Source organism: Notolabrus celidotus, chromosome 10, assembly GCF_009762535.1.
Source record: "Notolabrus celidotus isolate fNotCel1 chromosome 10, fNotCel1.pri, whole genome shotgun sequence".
Lineage (NCBI taxonomy): Eukaryota > Metazoa > Chordata > Actinopteri > Labriformes > Labridae > Notolabrus > Notolabrus celidotus.
Window position 1 is genome coordinate 12095525 of NC_048281.1, and position 21630 is coordinate 12117154.

General features: G+C 49.3%; 1 protein-coding gene across 1 annotated transcript in view; it reads right to left on the reverse strand.

The window, feature by feature from the left end:
* Positions 1-21630, reverse strand: part of ttn.2 (titin, tandem duplicate 2) — a 198922-nt gene that overhangs the window by 52607 nt on the left and 124685 nt on the right. The window contains 48 exon segments of the mRNA XM_034694393.1: positions 3-17; positions 113-388; positions 507-809; positions 898-1170; positions 1173-1196; positions 1301-1585; positions 2098-2424; positions 2569-2833; positions 2928-3615; positions 3729-3805; positions 3807-5734; positions 5905-6198; positions 6285-6584; positions 6704-6985; positions 7072-7228; positions 7330-7481; positions 7567-7730; positions 8090-8228; positions 8325-8436; positions 8765-8952; positions 9962-10243; positions 10415-10720; positions 10835-11137; positions 11427-11708; positions 11791-11941; positions 12265-12488; positions 12587-12901; positions 13040-13339; positions 13456-13752; positions 13850-13946; positions 14391-14611; positions 14698-14845; positions 15276-15427; positions 15550-15861; positions 15946-16254; positions 16359-16473; positions 16650-16964; positions 17058-17284; positions 17386-17694; positions 17787-18086; positions 18200-18493; positions 18573-18857; positions 18974-19151; positions 19380-19498; positions 19659-19801; positions 19903-20059; positions 20495-20797; positions 20910-21449. Of these exon segments, the coding sequence (XP_034550284.1) occupies positions 3-17; positions 113-388; positions 507-809; positions 898-1170; positions 1173-1196; positions 1301-1585; positions 2098-2424; positions 2569-2833; positions 2928-3615; positions 3729-3805; positions 3807-5734; positions 5905-6198; positions 6285-6584; positions 6704-6985; positions 7072-7228; positions 7330-7481; positions 7567-7730; positions 8090-8228; positions 8325-8436; positions 8765-8952; positions 9962-10243; positions 10415-10720; positions 10835-11137; positions 11427-11708; positions 11791-11941; positions 12265-12488; positions 12587-12901; positions 13040-13339; positions 13456-13752; positions 13850-13946; positions 14391-14611; positions 14698-14845; positions 15276-15427; positions 15550-15861; positions 15946-16254; positions 16359-16473; positions 16650-16964; positions 17058-17284; positions 17386-17694; positions 17787-18086; positions 18200-18493; positions 18573-18857; positions 18974-19151; positions 19380-19498; positions 19659-19801; positions 19903-20059; positions 20495-20797; positions 20910-21449 (13233 nt within the window).

Consider the following 21630-nt stretch of genomic DNA (forward strand, 5'->3'; position numbering starts at 1 on the left):
AGGAGGTCCAGGGATGTCTGTGAAGATGTAAAAGGAATGTTAATGTCTCATCTCAATTCATTGTTTAACATTACCTGGATACTTTTTAAACAGCAGCTTTTTAAAAACTGACCCATGACGGTGACTCTGAGGATCTGGTTGACTTTGCCAGAGCTGTTCTCTGCAGACAGGCTGTAGTAGCCGCTGTCTTTTCGTGTTACATTCTTGATTATAAGGGTGCATGATGTAAGAGTCTTTACGACCGACAGGCGGTCAGAAGTCAGTATGTCCTCGTTGCCTTGCTTCCACTTGCAGAAGGGAGCCGGTTTACCCGCCACTATGGCTTCAACCACCATCTTGGATCCAGCTCTGACAGTCACAACGTCGGGCATGATGATCTTAGCAGGCACTGAGGGAAAAACACATAAAGTTACCTCAGAGATTCATGAGATGATTTCATCGAGGATCTAAAATGGTGCCGGTCTATTGGTTACGTGGGTAATATATTCAAAGGCTGGTCTACTCACTGAGCTGCTCCTTGACCACAAACACTCCCTCGGCCTCACGAGCCAGGCTGGTTCCCACTGCGTTCCTGGCAGCCACTCTGAACTTATACTTTGTTCCTTCCTTTAGACCAACCACCACTATGGTCAGGTCTTTGACCACTGAATATGGAGTCCATTTGCCCTCAGGTGCACCCTCCTCCTGGTAGTCCACAACATAGCCATTGATCTTGGCCCCTCCATCTCTGAGTGGCTTCAGCCAGGCCAGTGTGGCGCTGTTCTTAGTGATTTCCAACACGTCCATCTTCTTGGGAGGGTCTGGCTCACCTGAATGGAGCAAACAGAAGGTGTTAGGAAAAATGAGAGGAAATAGAAAAATTAAGAGAGGCAGAGGAACAGTCTTTGGGGCACTTACTGATGGGGTCAACTGCCAGGTAGGACCTGGGTGAGTCCTGAGGTACTCCAATTCCATATTTGTTGCAGGCCATGACTCTGAAGTAGTACTCGATGCCAGGCGTCATGTTGGTCACCTTGAAGCTGGTTTTCTTGTGGTCCTCTGTGCACTTGGTCCAGGTCTTCCTGTCCACCTCACGTTTCTCCACGATGTAGATGGTGATAGGGCTGCCGCCGTCGTTCTCTGGTGGCAACCAGGACAGCTGAGCCGTTGTCTTTGTGACATCGGTTGCATCAAGCCGCCAACAGGACCAGGAGTATCTGCAGGGAGAGAAATTAAGAACCACTTTACCAAAGAAGTTCTGTACCTATGACAATGTTGTCACATTTCCTTACGGACCATTATGATAATTATAATTTCTCACCAAGGACTTTGACCCGGACATACACAGCTTTCTCTCCGGCTGAGTTGGACAGGGCCAGACAGTACTGGCCAGAATCATCTCTGGTGCTCTCAGGAATGACCAGGAAAGACATGGTGTCGACCTGGTCCACATGACCACGGCGGAGCACGTTGTCCACACCCATACGCTTCCAGGTAACCTTGGGGGCGGGCCGTCCTCTGATCACAGCAAAAAGCCTGATTGGACAGCCAGCCCGGACAGCCAGACCTTTCTTCAGACTGGCGTCCAGGTCGATCTCTGGAGCCTCTGTTCATGGAAACACATCAGCTCATCAGTCCTGATTTGGGCTGTCAACGAATATTCTAAATTTGAATATATATTTGATTATCAAAATAAAACGGAGATTCGATTGTGAAAATTAATATTCGACTGTGGAAAAAGACACATCCGTGGCTGCTTTGCGAGTAGGCGCACTGCATGACGGGACAGGGGGCGAGTGAGCGAGAGGTCTACGATCTTAAAAGTGTTACGGTATAGGCCATTAGGCCGTTTACTTGTTTTGTAATGTGTAGGTATGTTTAGGCATGTTAAATCTGAAATAAAAATACCTATACAAGTAGTTATTATCCTTGTATTAGTTTGTCCACCTGTTATTGACATAAGGCGCAAATATAGATATTCGACTCGTTCGAACCTTTGGGGTTTTTTTAGAGGGAATATCCAAATGTCATTTTGGAGCAATTTTGACAGCCTTAGTACTGATCCCATTTACAAAGCTGTGTTTTAAAATGTTTGCTTTAGAAACCATTCATCCTTACCCAGAACTTCCTTGGGTGAGACTGCTTCCTTCAAGTATGCATGGCGTCCCCAGCCGACCTGGTTCTGGGCGGACACCTTGAACTCGTACTCTTGTTTTTCATCCAGCTGGCCGATGGTGAACTCTTTGAGTACCAACGGGCCATGAGTGTCAATCCTCTTCCAGCCCTCTGTGGGTTTCTCAGGGTCTGCTTCACTCTTAAGCCTCAAGTCCAAGCTGTAGTTAATGATGGGGGCACCACCATCATACACAGGCTTAGACCAGACCAGGGTAATAGAGGTCTTGGTGCTGTCACCGACCTTCAGGCCTGCAGGGGGGCCAGGGGGCTCTGCAGGTAGAAACAGTCAAACCAAGTTCAATATAAAAACTGAAACACCAGCAGTCATTGAAATTTTTATCTTCCTGTAGTTTTCATAAACCTGAAAAGAGAATGTGAGACATGAAAAGACAAGAGACAGAAGGTTCAACCCACCAATCGGATCTTTAGCTGCAACAGGTCTGCAGGGTTTGCTTGGCTCTCCCAGGCCGACCTCATTCTCAGCCTTTACCCTGAACTGGTACTCATGGTTGGGAATCAGGTTAGTGACTTTCATGCGTCTCTCTGAGATGGGGCTCTTGTTGCAGGGAACCCAACGCACCGCCCTCTTCTCTTTCCTCTCCAGGATGTAGCCAGTGATGGACTTCCCTCCATCGTTCTCAGGAGGAGCCCAGACAACCGTCATCTCATCCTTGCTCACCTGCATCACAAAAGTATGTATAAATTACCGGGAGGCTGTCTTACAATGGAGTCAATTCTAGGAGAATCCTTGGAGCATGAATTATTTCACCTACCTTGGTAACCTCAGGGGCCTCTGGGGGTCCAGGTCTGTTGAACTGGGTCTTAACAGTGACAGGCTTGCTTTCCATGGCAGGGCCAGTTCCCATCTTGTTCTCAGCCCTCACTCTGAAGATATACTCATTGTTCTCCACCAGACGAATGACGTTGCAGTAGGGTGTGACCACAGAGGCTGAGTATGTGGACCAGACCATCCTCCTGGTCTCGCATTTCTCAAGGATGTAGCTGTCCACCTCGCATCCTCCATCATCCTCTGGAGCATCCCATATCACCCTGCACTTGTCGGCTCCAATGCCAGTAATCCTGAGATTTCTCACTGGACCGGGGACGTCCAAGACGTTGATGTTGGCATATGCAGTGAAGGTGCCAGCCACGTTGGTGGCAGTGATGATAAACTTTCCAGTGTCAGAGCGTCTGGACTTGGTCAAGAGGAGCTTGGAGTAGTCTGAGCCGGTCTCATAGCTAATCCTTGGGTTGTCTCCAACAGCCTTGTCCTTTGTCCATTTGACCTCAGGTTGGGGCTTTCCTCTCAGGCCAGCCTCTATCCTGACTGACTCTCCAGCTTTCACTGTCAGGACTCCAGCCAGCTTCAGGTCGATAACAGGCTTCAGGATCTCCTCCTTTACCAGAATATCGGCCAGTTTCACCCAGCCACTTTCACCTCCTTCATTGACGGTCTGCACTCTGGATAACAAATAATACAAAATATTGTATATTAAATGTCATTAAATTTGGATGGGGGCAGAAACGGCATGCAGAACAGACAGACGGATTAAAATAAATGTGCAGTAACCTACCTAAAGGTGTATGTCTGGTTTTCTTGGCACTTGTCAGCCAGGAAGAAGGTGTCAGTTAGTGTACTACTGTTGAGTTTCCACCCAGTCCTCAGCATCCTTGGCTTTGGACTCCAGGTTGTAGGAGAGGTTGGGGCTGCCACCATCATAATCAGGCCTCCTCCATCTGAGATGGACGTGGTTCTTACCAACATCAGTGACTCTAAAGTTCTCAGGCTCACCAGGCTTCTCAAGAGGGTCGATGGCCAGCACAGGGGTTTTGGTCTCCGTACTGGGTCCTGGTCCCATCTTGTTCTCAGCACATACACGGAACAGGTACTCTTTGCCCTCCATCAGCTTGGCCTTGATCTTGCGATTGGTACAATTTGAGGAGATCATGGACCACATGCTCATGCTTGGCTCACGGCACTCAACAATGTAGTTGGTGATCTCAGATCCACCGTTGTCCTTAGGGGCCTCCCAGTTGATCATGCATGAGTCCTTGGTGACGTAGGTGGTGTGAAGGCTCTGGCAGTGACTGGGTCTGTCCAGCACATTGACTGTGATGGTGCAGGAGGCCTCACCGCCCTCATTTGAAGCCTTCAAGACATATTTTCCATGGTCAGCTCTAGTTGCCTCTTTGATCCTCAGGTGCACCATGGGCAGGTTCTGAATGAGGGTATTACGCTTGCTCTTCTCCAAGACTGTCTCTTCCTTTGACCAAAGCACTTCAGGATCCGGACGGGCCCTGATGTAACCGGCAATGTTGATGTTGTGTCCTACACGTACAGTGACACGCTCACGGCAGGTGGCATCCATCTCAATCTCTGGAGGAATGAGGATGTCCTGAGCAGTGACGGACTCTGGGACTTCTCTGGGCTCTCCATCTCCGATCATGTTTGAGGCAAAGACTCTGAATCTGTAGGTCCCACCCTCCTCGAGACCCTTCACCGTGTGAGCACACTGCTTGATGAAGTCGTCCAGGTTAACTTTTTTCCATTCTTCGCTGTCAGCTTTCTTCATTTCCATGGTGTAACCAAGGATAGGGCTGCCTCCATCTTTGTTGGGTTTGGTCCATACCAGGTCGGCAGTGGTCTTGCTGTAATCTTTAACTCTGGGGTTGACAGGGGGGCTGGGGACAGTGATGGGTCTGCAGGGCTTGCAGGGGTCAGAGGTGGGAGAGGGGCCACTGAAGCCGGCAATATTCTCAGCAAACACTCTGAACTCATACTCATTGCCCTCAAACAGACCAAGAACTCTGTACCTCAGGTCCCTGCAGGGTTTCTTGTTGACACGGATCCATTTTCCTCCCGTATGTCTGCGCTCAATGATGTAACCAGTGATCTGGCTGCCCCCATCAGTCAGGGGCATGGTCCAGCCCAGAGTAACAGCATCCTCTGAGATATCGGAGGATTGTGGCTTTCCAGGGGCACTTGGTGGCATGAAGGAGTGCTCAGCCACTGTGGGCTTGCTTTCCAGAGGCGCACCGATGCCCATCTTGTTCCCAGCACGAATGCGAACCACATATTCGGCCCCCTTCTGCAGGCGGGTGATGTTGAGCTGTGTCTCGAGGCTGCCAGAGCTTACACCTCCCCAGGTCTCCTTGTTGGACTCTCTCTTCTCTACAATGTAGTTGGTGACAGGGCTTCCGCCATCATCCTTTGGAGGACGCCATTCAATCATCATGGAGTCTGGCGAAACTTCCAGGATGTTGACAGGTCCGATGGGAGCAGCAGGAACATCGAGGACGGTAACGTTCAGACCCACAGTCTTGGTTCCAGCAGGGTTGGACACAGTGAGCAGGTAGGTGCCGGTGTGGGCTCTAGTGCACTCGTTAATGCTGAGCACAGTGGAGAAGTTGTCTGTGTCGATCTTGGTGTTACCCTGGCTGATGAGCTCCTCTCCTTCAATGGCCCACTTAGCAGTGGGAACAGGGATTCCCCTCATGATAGCTGGCAGTCTGATTGTGGTTCCAGCCTTAACAACGATGCCTTCACAGAGCTTAGCATCCACCTCAAGGATTGGAGGCACTGTGGACACAGACAGAGAAGGTTAACGCCTGCTGGTACACTCTTTAGGTTCATAAAAACACTGAAATTATCCTGATTGATGACATTTGTTTACCAGAGCTACATCTGCACTAATGACACAGAAATTACTGTTCAGAAACATAACATCTGGCTGTTGTTCTGTATCTCACCGAGTTTCTCCTGGCAGAGGATAGGCACGGTGGTGTCAGGTCTGCTGAGGCCAATAGCGTTCTCAGCTCTCACTCTGAAGCGGTAAGTCTTGCCTTCCTCCAGGCCAGTCACATGACTCTCAGGGATACTGACGGTCTTCCACTCATCCCAATCCTTCTCTCCCTCTTCCTGGTACTCCACCAAGAAGCCTGTGATGGCACTTCCTCCATTACGGTCAGGCCAGTTCCAGACCAACCACACCTCGGTCTTGTCCACATCGTCATGGTGCAGGTCTTTGGGGGGACCAGGTGGGACTGAAGGAATATTAAAAAAGAGCAAAGTCAAGTTTGAGCGTTTGCAACATCTTTTGTACCAGAGTCACAAAAGGTTTGTTACTTACAGAGTGGGTTCATTGCCTTGATGGCCCTTGGTGTCTCAATGTATTCACTGCGGCCGTACTGGTTCTCAGCAGCCACCCTGAAGGAGTAGGACGTGCCCTCCATCAGGTGCTTCAGCATCATGCTTCGTTTCTTGGATGTTGAGCAAACAGGAACCCACTGAGTGGATGCTGTGTCTTTCTTCTCCACCACAAAGTTAGTGATGCGAGCACCGCCGTTGTCCTCTGGGTCCTTCCAGGACAGGTAGGCAGAGTCACTCCTGACGTCAGACACCCGGAGGTGCTGGATGGGTCCAGGTTTGTCTGATGAAAACACACAAGAACCAGCTCAAACTATTGACCTTGCCTCTACAGTAATGACAAAGAAAAACAAAACTGAATGGATCACCATGCATCTTGTAATAAAATCATGCAATTCCCACCATAGACCAGCACAGTGCAGATGGCGGTCTTGGATCCAGCTGAGTTCTCCACAGTAAGGGTGTAGTCTCCACAGTCCTCACGGGTACAGAACCTCATCTCCAGTTTGGTGCCGGTCTGGCTAGTCTCAATGTCAGCCCTGGTGGGCACATCTGCGTCATTCTTCTTCCAGGTGACGGTGGGGAACGGGACGCCTTTGATGGTGGCAATCAGAGGAATGTGCGTGCCGGCCTTGGCCTTCACCTCTCGGGTCATTCCTGCGTCGAGGTCCAGCTCTGGGGGCTCTGAAAGGGAGAATGGGAGACATCTACAGGTGAGCACTGTTCATTAACTCTACACAGCACATCAAACCACTGACACGACCACTCACCCAGTCTGTCCTGCACTTTGATTGGCTCCATCAGGTTAGTTGGGTCAGACTCTCCGGCAGCATTCACAGCCATGACTCTGAAGCGGTACAGAACGCCATCCTCCAGGTTGATCACCTTAAACTTGGTGTCCTGGCAGGAGTCTGGGGTCTGGTTCACCTGAGGACAGCAGCAGAACAAGAGTTCAATAATGGGTTTCACTTCAGGTTCAAAGACATCAAGAAGATGAGGACTTCATGGTACTTTGTCAGCCAGCTCACCTTGGTCCACTCTTCCTCTGAAGCTTTCTGGTACTCCAGCAGGTATCCAAAGATCTTTCCTCTGCCGGTGTCAGCAGGTGGCTGCCAGGACAGGGTGACCGACTCCTTGGAGAAGTCGATGGCCTTGAGGTTCACTGGTGGACCGGGTTTCACTGTTGAACAGGACAGAGAGTGATTATTTGACTATGTTTAAAGAGTTCATAGATTCCATGAGTTGTTATAAAATCTGAAACTCACCAATGGGGTCTTTGGCAAAGACAGGTTTGGATGGAGGACTTGGGTCTCCGGCTCCCACTACGTTCTCAGCGCTGACTCTAAACTCATACTCGCAGCCCTGCAGCAGATCCGTCACCCAGTACTCCACCTTCGGGTAGATTCTCTCTGTGTTGCATCGAACCCACCTGGAAGCAGAATCAGCTGATCAGTTAGCTCCTGAGAACCTGTTAATGCCTGACTGCTAACCCGAGTTTGTACGTGGTGAGACGATTATATTAACACATAAACTAAACTGGACATAAAAGATAAAAGTGCTTTTATTTCTTGTCTCTGTGGCGCGGATGAACCAGACAGGCCTTGTGGTTTGTAATCCTCTGCATTGCTTATAGTCTGTATTAATTAAACGGTCGATGCTCTCTGACTGATACAAACTCCCTCAAATAAAGATTTAAACATTACGTATCTAGATATTTTTGTGTTTTACTTTGTAACTCGTTATGTTGGGACACAGGCGGAGTTTCTCCTGAGGTGCGTGTTCCCGTACCTGTGGGCCATGGTCTCCTTCCTCTCCACGATGTAGCCTGTGATTGGTTTTCCTCCGTCAGCAGGGGGCTCCCAGCTGATGAGGGCAGAGTCGTGGAACACCTCTTTCACGGTGGGCTGTTTAGGAGCGTCAGGCACCTCTGTGATGAAAACACAAACAGAGACCACCTTTGATCAGATGCCGTGGGAGGAGTCATCATCCAGGTGTGTGTGTGTGTGTGTTTGTGAGGACTTACTGAAGACGTCTCTGGCCTTGGACTCGGCAGACAGCAGGGGGTCGCTGATGCCGTAGATGTTCTGAGCCATGATCCTGATGATGTATTCACGACCCTCGATCAGTTTTGGCACCTGACACAGGAGACAGCAAGGGGGGTACGTGAGCACTGATTGGCTGTTAGGGCAGCCTCTGAATGTGTGTAGCACTGAGGATCCACTTAGATCTCTGTAATAGTGATTTTCTTGCTCCAGGTCATTGTCCCTGTTTCACTTTGGAGTTTCAGAGGCAAATGTTTATACAGATATGTGTGTGTCTCTGTGTGCATATCGGATGTTTATTTAGACACACATTTAAAGGAATGAAGAGCGATGCAACCTTTACTGAACCATAAGTGCCCTCTGTTAGTCTTTGTCTTTTCAGTATATCCCTCACTGATCATTTAACTGGTGCTCTGCCTACCCTGCAGGTGGTCCTTGTGCAGGACTCGGTGACGGGCATCCACAGGTCTCTGTTGGTGTCTCTCTTCTCGACGATGTAGTTAGAGACGGCGCAGCCTCCGTCATCCAGAGGAGGGTTCCAGGAGATCACCATGTAGTTCCTGTAGACCTCGTTGAAGACCACGGGGCCCTCTGGAGGCTGAGGACGGTCTGACAGGAGGAAAAATCATACAGGTGAGTCCACAGTTTTATTACTAATATTACCTTACTCTTTAGTCTGATCTTGTTTTTACCATTTGAGGCTTTTATCTAAGATTAAATCAGTCTCATGTTTTACTGCTTTTAAGAAAGTGATACATGCTTTTATTTCAACTTGACTAGCAAGAGCACATGACCCCCATCCTCGCCTCCCTCCACTGGCTGAAAACTAGTGGTGGCCGTGCCTTCTGGGCAGTGGCCCCCAAACTGTGGAACGGGCTGCCCCCCCAAGTTGGTAATGTCCCCAACATTACCAACTTTTAAATCCCACCTTAAAACGTATTTCTACTCCTTGGCTTTTAACCCAGCGTGAGAGTTCAGGTGTCTCTGTCTCTGTCTGTTCTTTTATTGGATTTTTATTTGCTCTTACGGTGTTTTTATTCTATTTATTATTTATTATATATTTTACTTTTTTGTGTGTTTTTTAACTATTTTTAAAGTGTTTTATGTGTTTTATTCAGATTATTTTATTTTATTCTATTTTAGTTTCTGACAGCTTTTATGTTCTGTGTACTTGATTGTTTTTTTAAATGTGCTATACAAATAAAGTGGATTGGATTGGATGAATTGGAACTATTTATATGAATCACAAATTGTTTTATAATACTATCTGGGCTTAAAGACTATTTTTGAATATTAAGAGAACTGACTGCTTAATTCGTAAACATACCTCCTTAGCGCTCTACTCTCCTCGTAAATTTCCTGTTTTGATTTTAATTTTTAAAACTCATGGTTGGGTCCATTAAAGTTTTAAGAGTTCTTCATTTCCCGCAAAGTTATAATTTTATGATCCTTCTCTTCATCTCTGTATTCTTATCCACATAATCTATGAGCTGTGGAAGTATTTCTCCAGATTCTCTGACTTTTCTTCTTCAACTTTCTGAATGTCTGGTTTCCTTCATCGGTAATTTCAAACCTGAGTCTTCAGATTTGATTCTCTGAGAGTAGAGCGCTGACTCACCGACCACAGTGATGGTGCAGAGACCGGTGCGTGTCCCGGCAGCGTTCTCCACGCTAACGCTGTAGCACCCGCTGTGCTCCCTCTTGGCCTGGCTGATGTTGAGGCTGAGGTGTCGGGCGGAGCTGTAAAGGCTGATTAAGTCGTCACCCTTCAGCTCCTCCTCGTTCTTTTTCCAGGTGATCGCTGGAAGTGGTTTACCACCGAAGCGCCCAGACAGCTGGCAGCTGTCTCCCACCTTCACCATCATCCTGTCCCTGAAGTCCAGGTCCAGATTGGGCGGTTCTGAGGAGAACATTTAAGAAACGTTGGCTCCCCCGAGAAACTCAAATATAAATGTTTGTCTACGAAAAACACACTTTTCTTTATTGACCTGCTCTTTTACATCTGCAAAAAGATTATTGAATCTCTAACATTTCATCTGTCAGCTCTCACGTCTGCTGTCTCATCACTCACCCAGCTCGTCCTTGCACTGCACAGGTTTGGTGGCGAAGGACGGTTTGCCCTGTCCCACCTGGTTGACGGCAGAGACCCTGAACTCGTGACTCGAGCCGTCCTTCAGCCCGGTCAGAGCGAACTTCCTGTCCATCAGTTTGTCCTCTCCTCCAATGCGTGTGAAGCTGTCACGTCCAATCATACGAGACTCAAGGATGTAGGAGGTCACCTCTGCCCCACCGTCGTACTTAGGAGGTCTCCAGGAGACGGAAATGGAGTCTTTGGTGACGGCGGTGATGATCAGGTCTTCTGGACGCTCGGGGATGGCTGAAGGGGACCGAAACAAAATCAGTTTTAAGGAATTTAAAACGACAGCAAGATATTTAAAATCTTGAATCCAAGCTGTTTTTAATTTCTGTCTGGACTGTGTGATGTACGTACAGATGGGGTCCTTGATGAGAACCATTTTGTCGGTCTCGATGAACGGTCCCATGCCGATAATGTTCTCGGCTGCGATCCTGAAGAAGTAGCCTTTTCCATCGTGGAGTCCCTGCACCACAGCGTTGTTCCTGGTCACGGTGTAGGAAACAGAGGTCCAGCCCATGCGGTCAGACTCCCTCTTCTCGATGATGTAGTTGGTGATGGCAGAGCCACCGTTGTCCTCAGGGGAGTACCAGGTCAACTTGCACGAGTCATTGGTCAAGTTCTCGCCGGCGAAGGGAAGACCGACAGGTCCAGGGACGTCTGAGGAGAGCAGATAGAAAGTCAGGCATCTGAGGCCCTTTTCAGAGACGAGCTGAATCTGGAGCTCTGAATATGAAGTAGTATTTCTGCCAGTTTTGTTTTAGCTGAAGGGAAGTTTACGCCCATCTCATCTGCAGTAACACATGGAGGCGTTATGATGGAGACTTTTTTTAAACTATTCTTGCCTCCAAAATGTTTCCTAACCTTTAAGAACACAAATGATCTGGCCACAGGTGGACTAAGTCTAATATTTCTTTAACAAGACTTTAGTCCTGTCTGTCTGACTCACCGAGGACCTCCACGATGACGGCCTTCTTCCTCTCTCCTCCCTCGTTCTTGGCGCTCAGGGTGTAGATGCCCTGGTGTTGGCGTCTGCAGTTCTTGATGACCAGCGAGTTGGAGATGCCAGTCTTCTCCACCACGGCCTCTTTGGGCACCTCTGCGTCATCTCTGCACCAGGTGATCGTAGGGGCGGGTTTACCTGAGACGTAGGCGATGATGCGGATGGTTGCACCTGCGTGGACCACGATCTTCTCCTTCACCGAGGCGTCCAGATCCATCTCAGGAGGAACTGCAGGAGAGAGTATAGATCAGTTGTTGATTCATGTTGTTTAATTGATGCACCTCCATGTTCATAACCAGGTGAGTCTTACTCGTTCTGTCTTTGGTCTCGATCAGCTCAGCAACGTATCCAGGCTCTCCCACTCCGGCCACGTTCACAGCACGGACTCTGAAGCGGTACAGACCGCCTTCCTTCAGACCAGGAACAACAAACTTGGTTCCCCTGATTTCTGTGTCCTTCGCCTGGAGAGAGAAACGTCCACATTAACACTGAGGTTCTGCTTTAATCAGGAGTCCCTACATCAGACACAGACTCTGAGGGTCCAGCAGAGTGAAACACAAAGATTAAATATGGTTTCATGTATTCATTTATTTAAAATATGAACAGACAGAGAGAGTTTGATATAAAGGCCTGCCTCTAATACAAGCCTGCTTCATATAAAGGTCTGATGCAGTAAAAGCAGATAATGGTCCTGGTTTCACTTAAAGGCTCTTTTGATTTGAATCATGTTTGTTATTTGAGGAACCAAAAGTGGTCTCACTCTCGGCACATCCAGTGTTCTCACCTTCTCCCAGCCCTCGTCGACCTCAGGCTCCTTCTCCTCGTCCTCCGAGCTCAGCAGCAGCTTTTTCTGTGCCTTCTTCTCCTCCGCCTCTTTGTCCACCTCCTTATACTCCATGATGTATCCTGTGACCTTTGACCCTCCATCCAACAGGGGAGGGATCCATTCCAGCTCCACTGTGGACTTGGTCCAGTCAGTCACCTTTGGAGTGGGTGGTCCTGGAGGCTCTGCAGACACACACACAGAGGATTTTTAATCATTACTCTCAGTTCTTTGTAACGTTTGAGAGATTAAGGGTTCGTATCGTGGATTAAGAATGTCTTACTGATGGGGTCTCTGCAGATTACGGGGTCAGAGGGCGGGCTGGGCAGTCCAGGGCCGGCTGCGTTCACAGCGCTGACCCTGAAGTGGTACGTGGCGCCCTCCAGCAGCCCGGTGACTTCCCAGTTGTTGCCCAGTGGCAGCGCCCGGATTGGGTCTCTGGTGACGCGAGCCCAGCGCTTGGCGGAGGTCTCCTTCTTCTCCAGGATGTAACCGGTCACAGAGGAGCCGCCGTCATACTTTGGCTCCTCCCAGTTCACGGTCATGTACTCAAGATTGACTTCGCTCACGGTCGGTTTCTCACACTGACCGGGGATAGCTGTAACGATGATCAATACATCAGGTTAATCAGCGCTCTCTGATCTCCCTTAAAGACGGATCGATGTGTCTCACTCAATTTATTACAAAGTCAAAACAAAAATATCATAACAGAACAGGAAGTGCGATGTGAACTCACTGAAGAGATTTCTGGCCTTCTCCGGCTCGCTGAAGATCGCAGATCCGACTCCGAACTTGTTCTGAGCCATGACCCTGAACTCGTACTCGTGGTTCTCCGTCAGACGAGTCACCACGTAGGCGCACTCTTTCGGGTCGTTGGAGACGTGAACCCATGACTTCCTGTTGTCCTCACGCTTCTCAACCACATAGTTGGTGATCTTGGATCCACCGTCATCTTTGGGGGCGTTCCAGGCCAGGCCGATCCTCTCTGCAAACACCTCGGTGAGCTTGATGGGTCCAACGGGGGGGCCGGGAGGTCCTGCAGGGGCGAGGGAGATGCATTTGTTTTATGATTAATTGTTCATGTTAACATCAACATGAGAATACGAGAAATAACACATTTAGAAAATACATCTGAACATGAAATCCTCTCACCGAGCACCATGACTTTAATGTCCTTAGTGACGGAGCCCAGGCTGTTGCTGGCGGTCAGGCTGTAGATGGCACTGTCGTTCCTGCTGGCCTGCTGGATCAGCAGCGTGCACTTGTCCTGGGTCACCAGTTTGTTCATGTGCTGGTCGTACTTGACGGCCGTCTTCTCGTCGGGTTTGGCAATAGTGGCCGTCTTCCAGGTGAGTGTGGGGAACGGACAGCCGCTCACCTTCGCCACAATGCTGATATCGCAGCCCTCCTCGCCCTCCATGGCCTCACGCAGCAGGATGTCGGGAGCACCTGCAGGAAGATAAGATGCTTTAAAAAGCTGCTCAACAGGTAGATTATCAAATGGAATCTGAGCTTCCTGTGACCGTCTGATGCAACTCTCACTCACATGTCTGATCCTTGATGACTAGGGGTCCAGCGGTTGCGGAGGGTCGGCTGGGTCCAGCAGCGTTCACGGCTTTTACTCTGAACTCGTACTCTCCTCCCTGCAGACCAACAACAAGAGAACCAACAGGCGTTAGAGAGAAACCTCAGACACAGGTGATCCTCCCAGGTAGAACTGAAGCTTTATGTTTATATCAGCAGACCGGAGCAGGAGTCACATGATTTCATTTGTTAAGCTAGAAAAATGAGTCCATTTGTGGGAGCTCTACATGCAGAGTCTTCTGGGGTTCCACTTTGGGCCAGTCCTGTTTTACTCTTGGATGCACCAGCAGAATTGAACATAAACCACTTTATTCAAACTTCTACTTTAAAGCATGAGCTGGATTTATTTAGAAGCAGCTGAGATCAATAAACAGAAATAAGTCACTGCCTGGAAGGAATGAAATCAATCTAAGACACCGTCTGTGCTCACTGAGATAAATCAATGTCATTTACTTTTAAAGGAAGCATTAAAGTTTCAGATCCTTCAAAGGACAGATACTGACCTCCTTCAGGTCCTCCACCACGAAGGTGAGCTCCTCCACATTCCTCTTGTTGCACTGCTTCCAGGTCTCCTTCTCTTTGCCGCTGGTGTCCCAGCTCAAACGCTCGATGATGTAATGTGTCACCGGTGAGCCGCCGTTGTTCTTGGGAGCCTCGTAGCTCAGAGTGACGGTGTTCTTCGTCACCAGGTCGACCCTCACCTTGGTGGGGGGGTCAGGTGGGTCTGAGGAGGAAGAGGAGGAGGAGAGGAAGATTAGCACAAGAACAGTTCCAGGTGTTCTCAGTAGTTGGTTCAGTGTCGGTGCTTACAGATGGGGTCTCTGGCCCGGACGGGGTCAGAGGTCACGGTGAAGGGACCGAATCCAAGTCTGTTCTCAGCTCGGACCCTGAACAGGTAGTCCTGACCCTCCAGCAGGCCGGGCACCACGTAAGCCTGGCTGGCAGAGGCGGCGTTCACCTGAGGACAGATAGATCAGTCTGTTAGATAATCAATCACTAACAAAGGAAATTAATCCACTGATTAAAGGACTTTCTGTGTTGTTCTCTTACTTTTGTTAAATCAGGTTAAATATGTTCAACGTTCAATCGTTTGTAATAAAATGAGTCCATGCAATGTTATCCTGAGTCTCAGAATGAATCCAGGTTTAAATGCACAAAGCAGAACAACACGTGGGGAACAGTTCTTCTAGCTATAAAAAGCAGTCGATCATTACGTCTATATGCATATAAGAGCTGAAACAACCAATTATCACTTCTCTTAATCAGAGAATAAACTCTGGCAAGAATAAATAAAAAAGTTGTTTGAAAATATCTGAAAGTGAAATCAAATGCACATTGTTGCTTTCAGAGGAAAACTGGATCAATGAACTGATGAGGATGATCCGTACCTTGGTCCAGGCGTGGTCAGTGACACATTTCTTCTCAATGAAGTAGCTCTTGATTCTCTCTCCGCCATCGTTGTCAGGGAGCTTCCAGATCAGCCTCATCGTAGCGCGGGTGATGTCAGTGACTCTCAGGTCCTTCGGAGGTCCAGGGACATCTGCAATAAGGACAAAAACAGAGTCAGAAATATAAGTGCAGCACCCGGCTGCTCGGTCTCCAAAGACATTCAGACTCGGGTTTTCAGAAAAGCGTTGTGGCGTTGAGGTGAACCGTGCCTACCGAGGACGTTGACCCTGACGTTGACGTGTTTTTGTCCGGACTTGTTCTTGGCGGTGATGGTGTACCGTCCAGAGTGGCTCCTCAGAGACACAGGGACGTTAATGATGGATGTGGTGTCTGTGGACTCGACCTCAGAGTCAACGGGCAGCGTGTGCAATTTGTTCTTCTTGTGCGACTTGGCTTTGCCGTCGTAATCCCAGGTAACTTTGGGAACAGGGCGGCCCCTGATGGTGGCGGGGATCCTGAATGGATCTCCGGCACGGACACATAGCAGGTCTTCCACGATCATGTCGATGTTGATGAAGGGTGGAACTGAGGAGTGAAAAACATTGGTGAAAACAGAGACACAGAAGAAGAAAAACACCCAGAGAGTCATTGATGAGACTCTGTACTTACGCTGGACGTCCTCGATCAGGACCTCGGTGGTGCGGGGGCTGGGGTCGGACTCCCCAATGTCGTTGACAGCAATGATCCTGAAGCGGTAGCGTTTCAGGGCGCGCAGGCTGGGCACGGTGAACTCTGTGGTGGGGTGGGGTTCCTCAGGGTCGTTCACCCTCACCCACTCTGACGAGCCTTCATCCTGGATCTGGATGATGTAGCCTTTGATGGGACTGCCTCCGTCCCTGTCTGGTGGTTTCCAGGTCAGAGTCACGTTGTGCTTTGTCTTATCAGCAACAACGGGAGCAGCTGGCATGCTGGGAGGAGCTGGAGGGAGAAGCAGCAGTTTTTAAAATACAACATCCAAAAGGGAAAAAATGAATCTGATTATGTACAAAAACCCAGCAGAGAGAGTCCGTGTGTTCACTCACTGAGGGGGTCCACAGCAAATGCAGAGTCGGTAGGACTGCTGAAGGGTCCCATTCCTGCAGAGTTGCAGGCTGCAATCCTGAACTCGTACTCTGTTCCTTCAACCAGACGAGTCGCCTGAGAGACACAGGGAGAGTTTGGATTCAGCAGAGCTAACTAAAACATCTCTTAAGGAGTGAGAAGGATCCTCTGAAAGGTCTCAGAAAAACCAAACACAGAGTCTATAATGGATTCTGAAAGGGTTTGTGAACAGTTAGAGGATAATTAGCACGTATTGTGAAAGACGAGCTCACCTGGTAATCCCAGCCCTTCACGCCCCTCTTGGTGACTGGCACCTTGTTGACTTTGGCCCAGTAAGCAGTGCCCTTCTCCCTCTTCTCCAGCCAGTATCCGATAATCATGGAGCCGCCGCTATCTCTGGGAGGCTCCCAGGTCACGGTCATGGACGTCTTGGAGTACTCAGCGATGGCTGGTCTCTCAGGTGGTCCTGGCAGACCGAATGGATCTGTGATTTTGACTTCTTCTGTCGTGCAAGGGTCAGATATGCCGTAACGGTTCTGTGCTTTCACCCTGAACATGTAGGACTTGCTGGTCTCCAGGTTCCACACCTGCAGGAGCGTGAGGTGGTGTTAGAGTCAGAGTTACAAAGGTCTTAAAGGAGCATGAGACCATGTCGTTGTAGCTTCTTCATCAGGACTTACCCCGTATTTCTTCTCGATGATGCTGTTGGTGACCTCCTCCCACTGTGGCTCAGCAGGCGCTTCCTGTCCCTCCTCCAGCTCTGGCTCCTCCGTCGTCACATTCTTCTTCTCTACAATGTAGTTGGTCAGCTCGCTGCCACCGTTATCCAGCGGGGGGTCCCACTGCAGGTAGCATGACTCTGCCTTGATGTTGGACACGCTGATATTCCTGGGTGGAGTTGGGCGGTCTAAGAGGAGAGCAAGATAGCGTCAGGATAAAGTAAACCTTACATACTGGTCAGAACATCTCATCCCTCTGAGGGAGTCTCAGCGGCGCGTTTGAACTCACCCAGCACCATGACAGTGATGCTGTGTTTGGCTGAGCCCATGTTGTTGGAGGCGGTCACTGTGTAGCAGCCGCGGTCCCTTCTGTTGACTACAGGGATGGACAGGGTGGTCTTGCAGTTCAGCCTGCCGGTCACCTGTGTGTCCAGCAGCAGAGCCTCAGTGGGTTTATCGATCACCACGTCGTCTTTGGTCCACTCGATCTTGGGGATAGGAAGACCCAGGACATCAGCGGGGATCTCAATGGCTTCACCCTTCCTCACGGTGATGCAGTCGCCCTTGAATTGCTTCAGCATGTGGACCTCAGGAGCCACTAAAGGCAGAAGATAAATCAGCGATCAAAGTCAAACACCAGTGCCTTAGAATAAGAACTGCAGCAAGGAGTTTCCATAAATGTAATCTTACCTTCGTCATCCTGGATCACCACAGTGAACGGGATGGAAGGCTCGCTCTCTCCGATGAGATTAGCGCACTTGATCCTGAACTCGTACATCCAGGCCTCTTCCAGGCCCTCCACAGTCATGGTCATGTCGGGGCAGAGCTCCTTGTTGCAGGGCTCAAAGGCCTGCTGGTCCTGTCTCTTCTTCTCAACAGTGTAGCCAATGATGGGGCTGCCACCGTCATTACGAGGAGGCTTCCAGGTCAGGGTGATGGAGTTCTTGGTCCTCTCGGTGTAGTGGAACTTCTCAGGGTATGATGGTGGGCCTACAGAAACACCAGAGCAAGAAGTAGCTTTCAGTGCAGATCAACTTTTCAATCAAGACTACATGTTACACTGATCCTAAACCCTGGGGTTTTGATCTGCTTTAAGGTCTCACCCTGTGGGTCCACAGCCTTGATGGGTCCCAGCTCGACAGGTGGTCCCATGCCATACTTGTTCTTAGCAATGACGCGAAACAGGTAATCCTGTCCTTCCATGATGCCCACACACTCGCACTTAGATGAGGCAGTTTCAACGGGCTGCCTCCAGGTGTGCATCTTGGGGTCTCTGCGCTCCACGATGAAGCCGGTCAGGTCGCTGCCTCCATCATCGTCGGGGTCGTCCCAGTTCAGGAAGATCATCTTGCGAGTGACGACGACAGGCTTCAGGTCCGTGACAGGTCCAGGGACATCTGGAGACAAAAGAATATTAAGGATCCATGTTCAAGCATCACAAACAGGTGAAGTCCTGCTGTCTGGACTACCACTTACCCATGACCTCCACTCTGGTCCAAGCAGCCTTGGTGCCGCTGGGGTTGCAGGCAGAGATCTGGTATTTGCCACAGTCCTTCCTCTGAACATTCTTGATTTCAACAACGCTGTCGTTGCCCTCAGTGAGAATCTCCACGCGGTCTTTGTCTGGTTTTCCATCATCCTTGGTCCAGGTGATGGAGGGGTAGGGTTTACCTGTGACTGTGGCGGGCACACGCAGTGTCTCTGCAGCTCTGATGATCACGCCATTCTTGACAGACAGGTCCAGCTCGATCACTGGCACCTCTGTGGAATGGAGGAAGAAGCCATAAATAAGCCATGACATTTCCAGCAACATGAATCCTCTGAAATGGGACCTGGTCCCTCTCAGTCTGTGGTCTTGTTTTACGTTTGTCTCTAACCTGCAGGATTCCTGACGAATACGGACTCTGTGAATCCTGGCGTTCCCTCTCCAGCAGCATTAACAGCGATGACTCTGACCAGGTACTTGGCTCCCTCACGGACTCCATAGACAGTGAAGGCCCGGTTCTTCCATGGACGCTCTGTAGACCTGGACCAGTCCTTGGAACCAGCCACGGCCTAAAAAGCACCACAGGACAGAGACACATGATTAGGGCTGGGATCTTTTTCTTAATTCATTCTATTTTAAGTTTTTCTTATGTACAGCACTTTGTGTTACAATGTCATTGTATGAAAAGCGCTTTATAAATAAAGTCTGATTGATTGATTGATTGATTGATTATGAAAAGAGTGAGTTTGATTCAGAAAGCTGAAACCACATGAAGGGGTCAGAGGTGATGATCTGACCTTATCCACATGGTATCCCAGGACCTCTCCTCCACCGTTGTCCACAGGTGGGTCCCACTCCACGTCGATGGAGTGATCTGTGGTTGCTTCAACTCGGGCAATTGGAGGTCCAGGAGGCACTGCAAGGTAGCAAATAAACACAGATTGGACATTTTATCTCTCAGAAGACTTTCAGTCCATGAACAAAGAGAGCACCTCCAGATCTTCATCGCCCGATGGCTCCAAAGTAATTCGATTAAAGCTGTCAGAAAGGATCTTAAGTTATAAAAATGTACGTACGGATTGGAGCGTGGGTGGTTTGCGGTTCAGAGGGGACGCTGAACTTTCCGGGTCCAGCCTGGTTTTCAGCTGCAACCCTGAAGATATAGGTCAGCCCCTCAATCAGCCCGTCAACATTCACCTCGGTATCGGTGATCATGTTCCTGGAGACCAAAGGGATCATTTAGAAAGTATTTCAAAACACTTCAATGAGCTTTAACAACAATCTCAGGTGGAGTCAGGTTCGGATGTAATGTTTCTCCACCTGTTGACGCGGGCCCAGTGTGAGCTGTTGATCTCGCGGCGCTCAACCCAGTAGCCCAGGATGGGGCTGCCGTTGTCATTGGGTTCATTCCAGGTGACCAGTATGCTGTTGGCTGTGACGTCATCAATCTGTGGCTTTTCAGGCACCTCAGGAGGCTCTGAGGATGATAACAGAAAACAGGAGAGTGAGAGTTCAGAACAAAGATGTACCCGTGTTTGTGTATCTCAGGTATCTGTCAGCAGTTATCAGGAGAAACTTTCATTCAATGATTGGTGCCTTGTTTGTAGCTTTGTTAGCTGTAGCTGCTGTTGGTAACTGACAGCAATGATGAGATTATATCAATCTGAACTAGCAGGCTAACAACCTTTCATCCATTAAGAGACTTTGTAGTTTACAAAACAGAAACTTTAGTCAACAGATACTCAGAGGGAACTAAAGATTTCCTCGAATCCCAGAAAAGAAACTTGGTTTATAAACTGTTAATGATTACAGAAATATTTCTCCTGGTTGTGTTCTTTGTTAACCTAACACAAACAGTATGCACTGAGCTCTCTGCTCCCATGAGCAGGAGTTTTAATAAATGAGATCATACCGAACGGGTTCTTGGCGATGAGCGGTTTGGAGATGCAGCGCGGTCCAGGTCCGAACTTGTTCTCGGCCTGGACTCTGAAGATGTACTCCTTCTTCTCGATGAGTTTTGGCACCAGGTATCGACATCCCCTCAGCGTGGAGGTGACACTGCTCCAGCCGATCTCCAGCTTGGAGTTATCTTTCTTCTCCAGAGAGTAGTTCAGGATCTCGCTGCCACCATCATCCAGAGGAGGATCCCACTTACAGATCACGGAGTTCTTCCTCACCTCCTCGAACTTGAAGTTCACCGGAGGCCCGGGAGTATCTGTGGATGGACGGAGTAACCTGATTTAATCCTGAGATGTTGAACACATAGTGCAAAACTAGTGACGCTCTGTCATAAAGGAATCTATGGTATCGTTAAAGCAGATTCTCACCGAGCACGTTGACCTCACAGGTTGCCGAGGCGATGCCATGGTCGTTCTCTACCTTCACCATGTAGACGCCGTGGTCGACGCGCATGGAGTCCTTAACGACGATGGAGGACATGCCCCTGTGGCTGTTGTTGATGTTCAGACGCTCGTTTATGGTCGGGTAGTCGGTCTCCTCCACCTCCGGCTCTGCTGCCTCTTCCTCTTTCTTCTTCTCTTCCTCCTTTTTCTCTTCTCCCTCCTTCACCTCTCCCTCCTTCTTCTCCTCCTTCTTCTCTGCCTCTCCCTCCTCTGGCTTCTTCTTCTCTGCCTCTCCCTCCTCTGGCTTCTTCTCCTCCTTCTTCTCTTCCTTCTTCTCCACCTTCTTCTTCAGGGGTTTGTCTGGCCTCTTGCGGAGTGCCTCAGGTCTGATCACCTGGTTGTTCCAGTACCAGGTGATCTGGGGGTACGGGGAGCCGGAGATGTTGGCGTCCAGGCAGATCTCGCAGCCTCGCTTCACGCTGAGGCCGGACTGCAGGCTGCCGCTTAGGAACACTTTGGGAGCGTCTGAAACAGAGCAAACAGGAGTCAAGTTAACAAAGAGATTGACCCTTGAATGAAAGACCCTGATGATCTTCTTTAGAGAGAAGTTAAAGAGACTTTGCGGCCTTACATCTTAAAATCAGCAGGAAGTGAAAAGAGGAATCTGAAAACCTTCAAACTCTGGTATAGTTTATGTCCTTTGAGA